This window comes from Ahaetulla prasina, chromosome 14 (genome assembly GCF_028640845.1).
Source record: "Ahaetulla prasina isolate Xishuangbanna chromosome 14, ASM2864084v1, whole genome shotgun sequence".
Lineage (NCBI taxonomy): Eukaryota > Metazoa > Chordata > Lepidosauria > Squamata > Colubridae > Ahaetulla > Ahaetulla prasina.
In genome coordinates, this window is record NC_080552.1 from 20,867,012 (window position 1) to 20,879,728 (window position 12,717).

General features: G+C 43.8%; 1 protein-coding gene across 4 annotated transcripts in view; it reads right to left on the bottom strand.

The window, feature by feature from the left end:
- The window catches only part of SDK1 (sidekick cell adhesion molecule 1), a 503,056-nt gene that overhangs the window by 72,430 nt on the left and 417,909 nt on the right, over nt 1-12,717 (bottom strand). For all 4 annotated transcript variants that reach the window (XM_058157083.1, XM_058157082.1, XM_058157085.1 and 1 more), the window contains 2 exons: nt 11,196-11,390; nt 802-1,003 (listed from right to left, as the gene is read on the bottom strand). In XM_058157083.1, the coding sequence (XP_058013066.1) occupies nt 802-1,003; nt 11,196-11,390 (397 nt within the window). The remainder of the gene's footprint in view (nt 1-801; nt 1,004-11,195; nt 11,391-12,717) is intronic.

The following is a 12,717-nucleotide window of genomic DNA, read 5'->3' on the forward strand; positions in this document are numbered from 1 at the left end:
ATATTTTATTCTACTGTACGTATTTGATTGTTGTTTTTATTCTGCCTGTTCACCGCCCTGAGTCCTTCGGGAGAAGGGCGGTATAAAAATTAAAATATTATTGTTATTATTATTATTATTAAGAGGCACATTTTTGCCGTATTTCTACATCGCAGCCATTCTTCCATTATCGAGGCTGGGAGGACTTCCAGCATGATACTTACACACCTTGCTGCTGTGTAACCAGCTCTTTTGAATTAAATAGTGGTTCCACAAGCTCATTCGATAACTAATTCCAGCACTGTTAATTAGTAGCGTTCTCTTTCTAGTCGAAGGCCTTTTTATTATTTTCTGTTCAATGCAGGAGCCAACACTGCTGATAAATAGCATCACACCCTGATATTAATTATTCCGAGATTGTTCCTCTCCATTGGGGAACCAGTTTAATCACCTGATTCCTTTTGTTGTTGTTGTTGTTGTCGCCCGTTCCTTTTCATCTTTTTATTAATTTACTGAAAGTATATCAGGGGAATGGATTATTAAATCGCCTTCGCGGCAATGAAAAAAGCTAAAACAAATAATTTGTGGAACTTTGCTATTTGTGGGTGATGGTGGATTAAAAGGGAGATTTGGGTTTCAGGACTCTTCAGTCGAGTGTGTGGCGATTTGTCAATTTGATCACAACATTCTGATCTTGAATTTTGCTACCTAAGGAAGTCACACTACCTGTCAGAGGGATTTCTTTTTTGCTGCTTTGCGATGAGAAGACAAGTTTTGCATTTTCTGTCATCTCCTGATGGAAGTATTTAATATGAGACTTACCTGTCAATCAAGCAGGAGGTAGCTTTGTGATTGACAGATGAAGAGTAGGTTTTCCAGTCTCCGCTTGGGAGCTCTTTCAACTGAATGGTAAAGTAACGGATTGGAGAAGAACCGTCGCTTCCAGGGACCCAATGCAGATGGAGACTCCGGGATGTGACTTCGGACTGAGGGACCTTTAATTCCTTGGGAGGGGCTGGTCGTTCTGAAAAACAAATCACGGAGCAGTTATGACCCTTCTGAGAAATGGAGAACTAGCAGAAATTTGGAGTCATGAATGGAAGAACTTCAGAAGCAGTCGTCCATGGAGATTCTCGATCATCCGAGGTCATGGTTTAACTCATAGAATCATCTACTGTAATGTCCTTCCTGTTAAAGACTACTTCAGCTTTAATTGTAATAATACAAGAGCAACCAATAGATTTAAACTTAATGTTAACCGCTTTAATCTAGATTGCAGAAAATATGACTTCTGTAACAGAATCATCAGTGCTTGGAACACTTTACCTGACTCTGTGGTCTCTCTCTCTTTTTTTTTTTAATTTGCATTTATATCCCGCCCTTCTTCGAAGACTCAGGGTGGCTTACACTATGTCAAGCAATAGTCTTCATCCTTTTGTATATTATATACAAAGTCAACTTATTGCCCCCAACAATCTGGGTCCTCATTTTACCTACCTTATAAAGGATGGAAGGCTGAGTCAACCTTGGGCCTGGTGGGACTCGAGCCTGCAGTAATTGCAAGCAGCTGCTGTTAATAACAGACTGTCTTACCAGTCTGAGCCACCAGAGTCCCTCTTCCCATAATCCTAAAAGCTTTAACCAAAAACTTTCTACTATTGACCTCACCCCATTCCTAAGAGGACCATAAGGGGCGTGCATAAGAGCACAAACATGCCTACCGTTCCTGTCCTATTGTTTTTCTTTTTTCTTCTTATATAAATATATATATATGCTTATACCTCCCTATATTTCTTCATATATATGTTTATATACTATAAAATCTTTTTGTGTGATGCTTATGTATATTGTTGTGACAAAATAAATAAATAAAATGGTTGTTCCCAAAGGTGCTTTTCCAGAAGACAACTAGACTTTCTTGGTGATAATTTTTTTTTTTGTGTGTGTGTTCTCTTGAAAATGTTTTGCTTCTCATCCATGAAGCTTCTTCAGATGAGAAGTGAAACATTTTCAAGAAAAAAAAAACTCAAGAAAGTCCAGTTGCCAGGCAGTGGGAGAGCGTAGAGGTGGGAGAAATAGGCAGATTGAACAGCCAAGAAGCAGATTCTGACAGATAGAGATTCAGGAGAGGGAAAAAAAAAAAGCATAGCAATTAAAGTATTGAAGCAGGCAAGGGACGATGGACAGATGATTTTTCTTCTCTGTTGTTTTGATTTGCTTTCCGTTCTCTCTCTCTCTCTCTTTATTTTCTTTCTTTCTTTTTTTAGGTAGGTGACATGATTAGAAGTTAGGTAAGATAGAAAGAAAATGTGTTGTTTTTTTTAGTAAAAAGTGATATGATTAAAAGTTAGAATAAGTGATAGAAATAAGAGAAGGGGGAATGTTAGTGTATAATAAAATAAAAATAACAATAAGAGAAACATGGAATAATTGAATAATAACAGATTGCAACTGATTATAATTGTATATCATTATTGTAAATATATAAGTTGATTGAATCTAGTAATTATGACTAATTTTACTAGCTTTATTTGTATTAGAATGTCGGACACCCAGGTGCCACACTGTTCAACCATTGATTTGATATGTGTATAAAAAATAACAATAAAAAACTTAAAAGTAAATCCAGTTGCCTGTTGGAAAAGCATCTTTAGCAATCCTGGTTAGTCAAACTGTTCTTGCACATGGCTGAGATCAACGTTGAGATTGCCAGTTTGAGACCTGTGCCCTTAAGCTGTAGAAAAGCAGGGCCCTGCAGTGGTGGCTTAAATGCCATCAAAGTTAGAAAACATCTTTCATTTCCATTCAAGATTAAATCAATAGCAGGCTGAGGCTTGGAAAGGAAGAGAGCATTGTTTGCAGAAACTTCAAGTCCTGAAGTGCTGTTCACTTCAATGCAGCCTCCTGGTTTTATTCTGCCTAAGCAAAAGAGAGAGCAAACCCTACTCCCTTCTAGCAAGGATTATGTTACCTAGTTGGGTCATGAAACGTCTGGAAGAAAACCTACAAGCTCAGAGAGCATCAAGGAGCCCACAGTTGTTCCTCCTCCTCCTCCTCCTCCTCCTCCTCCCCCTCCTCCTCTCCACAACCCCTCTCCCTTCTAGAACTGATGATGTTATCTAGCTGGGTCATGAAATGTCTGCAAGAAAACAACCAAGCTCAGAGAACACCAAGGACACCACAACCCTCCTATTATTCTTCCTCCTCTTCTCCTTTTTTCTTTTCCTCTCTACAAACCCCATTCCCTTCTGCCACTGATAGCGTTACCTAGTTGGGTCATGAAACGTCTGGAAGAAAACAACCAAGCTCAGAGAGCACTAAGGACTCCACAGTTCAACCCTGAGCTACAAATATACAAAGTAAATCCTTCTTCTCTTCCCTCCCTCCCTCCTCCTCCCCCTCCCCATTCCCTTCTAGCATTGATGATGTCACCTAGTTGGGTCATGAAACATCCGCAAGAAAACAACCAAGTTCAGGGAGCACCAAAGACCTCATAGTTCATGAGAAGAAGAAGAAGAAGAAGAAGAAGAAGAAGAAGAAGAAGAAGAAGAAGAAGAAGAAGAAGAAGAAGAAGAAGAAGAAGAAGAAGAAGAAGAAGAAGAAGAAGAAGAAGAAGAAGAAGAAGAAGAAGAAGAAGAAGAAAAATAACATGACCTAGTTCTATGTTTGTCGGTCCTGATTATAATTCTATTTTTCTCTTTGGCCACATTGGCATGAAACAAAGTGTTGGGTGCGTACGTTTTCCTTTGTATCTAGGAAGAAAGGAGCAAGGAGATACGTTTTCCTTGCATCCTTATGATGGCTGAGAGCACACAGGCTGATATATTCCAAAGGAATCTCTGGCGCCAGACATTGCTTAATGCCAAGGAGAAGGGTGACCATCAGTAATGTATCAGCCGGGAATTTGGCACTATCTCTCCTCACCCATCAATTTCGGTCGGAGCAAATCAACACGGTGAGGAATAATTATTTAATTGTTTATCATGGACACTATTGATTCTGATTAAAATGTGTGGCATGTAATAAAGCAGGCATTGATTAGTAATGCCACAGTGACTTGTCTTTGAATTAATTTGAATCAAATTGAGAATCTAATTTGATTCAATTCCATCAGCACCTGTTTCGGTAAATATCTACTCCTGGCTGCCTGAACCTCTGACAGTTTTCTACAAAGAACAGCTTGTGTTTTCGCTTTTCTCTCTTCCGTCCCTCTGCCCTTCTGAAAACATGAGCCATAAGACGAGGCATGTTTTAGCACTCGGCGGGTTGACGGTGCCAACGGGACGATCAACCGTGCATCAACAGGAATCCTCTCAATGTCAACAACCTGAGTTGTATGAGATGATGTTGGGGTCAGGACTAAGATGTCCAGGTGTGTTCCACTGGAAGATCCAAGGATTGGTCTAGGGGTGAGGAGAATGCAATGTGGGAACCTTGAGTGGGAAGCACATTGTATCCTGGGTTGGTTCTCTCCTGGACCAAGAGACTTAATCAATGGCTCGAGTAGAAGGGGCAGTAAAGAGGGTGTCGTGTCCCACTCCTCCTCTGATGGCCGGGTCGGGGAAGTCTGTATCAAGCGTGGCCACAAAGCCTCTGCAGCTTTGCCAAATTCCTGTCAGAGTTCTCAGGGCAGGCAGGAATCCAAGGTGTGACTTCAGCAACCAGATGAGACTTTGCCTGACTCAAGGAATGCCAGAAAGCAGATCCTTTCTATAGGCCATGGGGTGTGGCTCCATGACTCAGCACTTATCCAGGCCTGCCCCTCCCTTCCTTTTGATGACGTCGCCTCTCCATTCTCCAGAAGCGTGGATCTGTCCACCCTCCAGCTGCCGGCAATTCCAGCTCGTGACTGGCTTCATGCTTATCATGCTCACACGCTGTGGGGGGGAGGTTTATTTGCTCAGTTTGTCTGGGCATGGTGCCAGGACTGGGAGCTGGAGGCATTCCAGGCCATTCGTCTTGCTCGGTCTGTCTGGGCATGGTGCCAGGACTGGGGGCTGGAGGCATTCCAGGCCATTCGTCTTCATTATCAGTCTCTGGCTGAGATAGCAGGAGATGAGAGGGGCCCGGCTGCGGAGAGGGGGGTGGGCGAGACACAACAGAGGGGGTGCACTCACCCCCTTGGACATTCACTCCATGGGACGAAGTGACAGAGGCCAGACCAGTGAAGCCTTGATCTGCCTGTTTCCAAGTGAACGTAGTTAGTCTGCCGAGACTCTTATAAATACATAATCAATAATAAAGAGGGGTCCCTGGTGTTTACATGCAACAGTGTGTCCTACTACATCTATGCCCTAGAATAGCATATTCTGCAATCTATGCGCAACCTGGAAGCCAACTTGTATTTGTAGCAGATTGAATAATTGGACGCTACAGTGGATGGTGAAAAGGAAGACATGAAAGCAATATAGATAGCCTGTTGTGACCCAGGTTCCTGGACTCGGACTCCTGGACTCGGACGATTCAGAAAGTGAGGAAGAACTTGGCAAGGCCTGCTTCTCCTGGACCCTCTCCCTCCCTGGCACCCACCCAAGGGGAGGAGGAGGGGCCGGCAAGGCCTGATTCCCCCAGGCCGTCTTCTGATTTGGCAACACCCCAAGAACAATTTTAGCTTGATGCAAGACTGTGCAGACGTGACCAGTGCGCGCAGCAGAGGAGGCGCTGGGACAAAGTCAAAGAATGATGAGTCACGGAGTGACACGCACAGAGTCTATAAAAGCAGGAGGCGGAACTTCCTGGCTTTTTGTCTTGGACAAAGCAGTGAATTTGCGCGGGCAAACTGTTTCAATGGAGGGAAGAATATCTTAGTAAATAACTCCGGCCTTATCTATAATTTTCTAGTTATCTCCAGAGACTTGGCAGGCGGGTGGGTAGATGTGGCCAGAACATTTATCTATGTAAATAAACTAGAAAAGAAGGTCTTTGACTGGTTCTTTGTTGGGAGTATTGGGGGAGGGAAACAGAACATAGCCCTTGGCTTACAATTATTTGTTTAGTGACCATTCGAAGCTACAATGGCATTGAAAAAAGAGACTTGCGAATGGTTTTTATACTTAAAGGCTACTGCAGCATCCCCATGGTCACATGGGCAAAATTTGGGCAATTGGCATGTATTATGACTTGGAACATCGTTTGTTACCTTCCCAACTAGCTTCTGACAAAATCAATGGGGAAAGTCAGATTTGTTTAATGACCATGTGATTCACTTAACAACCTTGGCAGGGGAAAAAAAAGTTGTAATAGAGGCCACCGTTCACTTAACAATTGCCTCGCTTAGCAACAGAAATTTTGGGCCATAAATCGAGGAACGCCTGCCTTCACCGACTTTATCAACTGTGGATTTCAACTCCCAGGATTCTTCCGGCCGACATGCAGATACAATGCAGAGATCAGAAAATAAACCCTGAAGTGAAAATCCCCAAAGATTGTAATTTAGACTCCTGGCGTACCTCGGTGGGTGGTGAGGACACTCGAAACCGGCGTCCTCTTAAAGCAAATCTCCTTTATAATTGCACAACACATTTGGAATGAGGAAGGAACAGAAAATGTCAGCCGAAGATTTGAGACGTGACAAGGCAGAGCTGAGAAGAAATACTTTGATCCTAACCCACCTCCAAGAAGAGCAGGCCAATTTAATTAAGACCAGAAGTAAACAGAACCGTTCATTATTATACGATTGGCTGAACCGGTCCAACAATTCTAGCGAAAATGGCAGCCAGTCTGCACAAATCTGTCCTTCCAACTCCTCCTCAAGGACAGCCTCCTCTAAATTAGCAATTCAATCAGAAGGGCCCCCAAAGCACGAATGTTTATTGCCAAGTCCGTCAAGAATCAGGAAGGCGAGGACCACGAGTTGAGAAGTCATCCATCCACCTGCCATCCGGGAAAACAATTTCCAAGCAGACAGTGAATGATGGAACAATGACGAGCAAGATAATCTGCCTGCACTGTATCTGGGTGGGAAAATCAGTTGCTCTTGCAGTCATTGAAAGGCTTGGGAGCTGCCTGGCTTCAAGGGAAACCTTTGAAATCCTTAAGGAGGAAAGAGATGGAAAGCCAGGCACAAGGAACCAGAACGCCTCCATGAGGAGGTCCAAGCAGTGTCTTTATGGCTTTATGGCTGTGCTAATACAAGAGAATAGTTGTAGCTCAGGGTTGACATGAGAGATCCTTGGTGCTCTCTGAGCTTGCTGGTTTTTTCGCATCACCAGTGCTAGAAGGGAATTGGGTTTGTGACAGCAGGAGGAGGAGGAGGAGGAGGAGGAGGAGGAGGAGGAGGAGGAGGAGGAGGAGGAGGAGGAGGAGGAGGAGGAGGAACAGTGAGGTCCTTGGTGCTCTCTGTGTCAGCGTTCCAGAAAACCTCCCAACTCCAAGTAAATGCTCTGAAGCAAGAATTTTCCAAAGTTCTATTTACTAGGATCGGTAAACTGGCACATCTGGGAAAACCTGAATCTGAGAGGTCCGGGTTTTCCCTCATGAAATCAAAACCCCCAAAACCATCCCCTCACTCCTCAGTCCATCACATGCTCCGATCGCCAACCGCCCCATCTCAAGACTCAAGCACTCCGACCACTCCTCCTCCAGATGCAGGATTGGCCTGACGTTGATTGACAGGAAGATTATGCTATTATGTCTAAAGACAACCCCTCTACTCAATCCCCCCTCCTACTTTCCCACACATGAGAAGAACATGGCAGCACGGAAGCTTCCGGCCTAATAAGGCTTCCAAAGCTGACACTCTGAGCTTAGTTGTTTTCTTGCAGACGTTTCATTACCCAAACTAGGTAACATCAGTGCTAGAAGGGAGTTGGGTTGCAGGATATGCTATACCAGAGCATAGATCAGTGGTGGGTTGCCCCTGGTTCGGACCGGTTCGCAAGAACCGGTAGTAAAACCGATGGGAGGCTCTGCCCACTGACCCGGACGTCATCAGGAAGCTTCTGCACATGTGCAGAAGCGCACGAGAGTACCCGTGAGGTACCGTTGCAAACCGGTAGTAAAGGTAAGTAGAACCCACCCCTGGCATAGATGTAGTATGACCCTGTTGCATGTAAACATGGGAACATGGCTGGCATGAACTGCCAGTCAGTCCAAATGAAAGTACCCTCAACTTTGCAGCCAAGTGTTAAGGGAGAAGGAAAAAGGTTTTTCGTTAAGTCTTAAAGTACTCCAGAATATAAGACTTGTTCTTCTGGCAACGGCAGAGAAAAGGAAATTATGGGATGCAACTATTAAATGCCAAGTGGTATCTCCCACATAAAGCGGTGAAGTTGCTCTCAAGTCAAGCTTGACTTCTGAGGATTACATTCCTGCAGTTTTCTTTGCAACATTATAGTTTTATTATGACCTGGGGGGGGGGAACCCCACTCATTCTCCAAGCGGCATTCTTCTTTCTCATCTGTGGGAGAATGTATATTGGGAGGAAGGTAAATTTTAGTTTTCCAGAATGGGGTGGGAGAGAGAGAATATTTTTGCACAGATAATAACCGCATGGAACAGGTAATTTCAGCAGACGTTAATACAAAGTTTTCTACAGAACCCATAAAGTGCAGGAGCCTTGTCTGTTTTTGCACCCCAATATGGTGGCATCAGAGAGACGTGTGATGAACGTGGAAGGGAAGTAGGATAGGACATTGTTAATAGTTGAATGGTGACCACGAGATCATTCCAAGATTTGGGGATATATTGGGAAGTCAACAAAATATCCTGGAAGAATGCAACGCCAGCTTCCTTCCGTACGGTTGCCAGAGGAAGGGCTTTCCGTTGAGGTCCATTAGCGATTGGCAGGTTTGGGCAGATAGAGTTGCAGAGGCTGGGAAGAAACGGATCCAACTTAAATGATGATTTAAAGCGTTATACTTGTTTTGGCCAAGCTGTCAGCGTTATTTGTGAGCGGGCACAGGCTCCATCTGCTCCTTGTACGTTGTAAGTGAACAATTTATGACACGAGCATCAGAAGTCTTCGGAGTTCAACAATAAGCATCCAAGAAGCAGCATTGGAGCTTACTAGGACTGGATGAGGGAGCTTGAAATGACATCAAGGAGGGCAGAGATAGGAACGGAGAGTAGGTGCACGGTAGAGTTTTCTAGAAGGCCATTTTTACATTCATGGAAGTTTTAACTCCCCTTGATCTCAGATTTTACTAGTCAATGGAGAGTAGGTTGAACATGTCCACGGGAAAGTAGTTGACATCTAAATTGCATGTGGATGTGCATTGGTGTACATGTTGTGGTCCGCCAGAAGCCTGCGAACCTGGCAGCGGAGTTGGACAGTGAGGAGGCTGGGGAGGATGATGAATCAGTCCTGGAGTCAGGGGAAGGCCCGGACAAGGGCTCTGCATCGGAGGCAGAGATGGGGTCAGGGCCATCTGGGAGCAATGCATGGACTCCGGAGCCTCCAGAGACGGACAGCAGAGAGGCAGAGGAACAGGAGGAGCCTGTTCCTAGTGCACGCATGGCAGCGAAGAGCTGCCAGCAGGCAAGAGCAGCTAAAGCAAAAAGGACAACTCGGGAGTAAGGCCAGGAGATGATTGGCCCCTCCCATAAGGCTTAAAAGAGCAGCAACGGCTCTTGGGTGCTTTGTAGGAAAGCAACGTTGCTATAATTCTTTCTTGTCTCCTGTTTCTGAACTTTGTGGGGTTCTTGCCAAAAGACTTTTTCTGAAGCACTTCATTTTGGACTTAATTTGGACTAAGCTGAGAGTGAAGTAATTCTCAGCTGTTCTAATAAAATACGTTTGTTTAGGACTGATTGCGTCTGGTAATAACTACTTGGGCCTAGGTCACAACAGTACATGGATGAGTGAAGATATACTAGCCATCCTTATTAATTCTGGGCGTTGCGGTCTAATAAACTGGGGCATAAAACTTAGAGAAGGCAGTTCCAGGGCCTTGTAATAAATTATTGAGGCTATGCTGGGTGCTCTGGAGTTACAATGGACATGTTCCAGAACCTTGGTGACACCACACAATGTTCAAAAGTCATTTTGAGGGGCTATAATTCCGAAGCTGCTCAGAGATGCTGGATGCTGAGTAGATTTATTTAGTATACAGCATATCGTATGTGGATCAGAAATTTATAACATTTCACCTAGAAATGATAGATATTTTCATAATAATGTAGATAATTTCTCATTTCACCCGAGTAGATATAATCCTGCTTCTAAGAGATACCTATGAAGAATTGGCTCCTATTCATTCCCATGAGGAATCGGACACACAATGAAAATAAGCTCTGCAATATTGTTTTGGCCTTTATTTCCCCATTTGTCCCTCTTCCCTGAGGACCCTCATTCCACGAGGCCCATCGTTCCTCAAGGACATTTAATTCGGACACAACAGCCCAAGATAAAAAGCACAAGCCATGAAACTGTTTGCCGTTGGCTCATTTTCTTTCTAGAGCGGTAGCGCAAGCGATCTTCATTTGTTTTAAAGGACAGGGCAGTGGTGGGAAATGGACCATTGTAAAGATCAAACTCTTGATGAACCTTGATGAACGTATCTTTTCTTTTATGTACACTGAGAGCATATGCACCAAGACAAATTCCTTGTGTGTCCAATCACACTTGGCCAATAAAAAATTCTATTCTATTCTATTCTATTCTATTCTATTCTATTCTATTCTATTCTATTCTATTCTATTCTATTCTATTCTATTCTATTCTTGTGTCAACACAAGAAGCCAAAGACCAGCTACGACCAGAAAGCTCACCATCTTGGGTCCTGGGGTGAAAGCAGAACAACAGAGCTCAAAGGGACCTTGGAGGTCTTCTAGTCCAACCCCCTGTTTAAGCAGGAGACTCTATACCAGAGGTCTTCAAACTTGGCAGCATAGCTGGCTGGAGAATTCTGGGAGTTGAAGTCCACAAGTCTTAAAGCTGCCAAGTTTGAAGACCTCTGCTCTATAGCAGGGGTCACCAACCTTGGCAACTTTAAGCCTGGAGGACTTCAACTCCCAGAATGCCCCAGCCAGCTTTGCTGGCTGGGGAATTCTGGGAGTTGAAGTCCTCAGGCTTAAAGTTGCCAAGGTTGGAGACCCCAGCTCTATACCATTCCAGACAAAGGACTGTCTACTCTCTCTTTGAAAACCTCCAGTGATGAAGAAGTTCTGGAAGCAAGCCGTTCCACTGGTTTAATTGTTCTCGCAGTCACGAAATTTCTCCTTAATTCTAGGCTGGATCTCTCTTTGATAAGCTTGAGGTTTGATTCCTAACTTACCTCTCTTTTCCGTAGTGATCACAGTCGCTTCCAAGGGCTCACCCCAACCCTGGCGGGTCTTGGCAGAAGCCCGGAAAATATATGCGGATTCAGGGATGAGATCTGTAGCTGCAAACTGTTGAACTGAAGAGCCGACTTCCACCGTGGTGAACTTGTTGGGGCTGCTGGATGCCAGACGGTAAGCAATCTGGTACCCTGAATTCAGAAGAAGACAAAGGATGAACTCACCTTTACAAAGATATATACATGCCTATATCAAAATAAATAACATTATTATTGTGGTTGAGCTCATCTGGTCTTTTAAAGAAGGGAAAATGTCAAGACAATTAGCCCATCCTAATTCCTTATCTGATTCCTTATTTGTACCCTATGACTATCATTAAATGTTGTAACTTATGATTCTTGATGAAGGTATCTTTTCTTTTATATACACTGAGAGCATATGCACCAAAGACAAATTCCTTGTGTGTCCAATCACATTTCTATTCTATTCTATTCTATTCTATTCTATTCTATTCTATTCTATTCTATTCTATTCTATTCTATTCTATTCTTTGCTGTGCTATTCCACTCCACTCCATTCCACTCCACTCCACTCCACTCCACTCCACTCCACTCCACTCCACTCCACTCCACTCCACTCCACTCCATTCTATTCTATTCTAATTTCTTCTTTAGCTTAAAAGAAAACAATTGAATTGGCTTCCTTTCTAGGATGGATCAGCTGATTTTGTAACGAATTTCCCCCTTGTGTACTGTAAATCTGATTCAGTACATTATCTGGGAAATCACTGGAAAACGACTTTTGAGTGATAATCCGCCATGAAATTTCTGAAACGTTTGCACTTCATTCTTTAGAATGAGATACTGGAGCCGTTTCACTTTCCTGGAGCATATCGATGCGCTCGGCAAACCCAGCACAGTACACGCCACCGAGAAGTCTATGCAGATGATTTTGACAAAGCGTGGCTGACTGGAAGTGTAACTGCTCCAGATTGCCTGCTTCTTCATTCAAATTTAACAGATTAACAGAGTTGCAAGGGACCTTGAAGGTCATCTAGTCCAACCCCCCACCCCCACCCAAGCAGGAGATCCTACATCTTTTCTGACAGATGGCAGTCCAGTCTCTTCTTGAAAGCCTCCAGTGATGAAGCTCCCACAACTTTTGAAGGCAACTTCTGTTCCATTGGTTGATTGCTCTCACTGTCACAAAATTTCTCCTTATTTCTAGATTGAATCTCTCCTTGATCAGTTTGATCAAAGCTCTTCGGCTTTGAAACGGAGACGAGCACCGCCCATTAGAGTCGGGAACGACTAGCACTTATGTGCAAGGGGAACCTTTACCTTTACTTACCGTGTTTCCCTGAAAATAAGACCCTGTCTTATATTGTTTTGAACCCCGAAATAAGCGCTTGGCCTTATTTTCGGGGAGGTCTTATTATTTTGGGGCGTGTGGAGCAAGATGGGGCTCCTTTTGCCGTCTTACCTGATTTCCAGTTCTGTGTTTAAATATTTTTGGGGA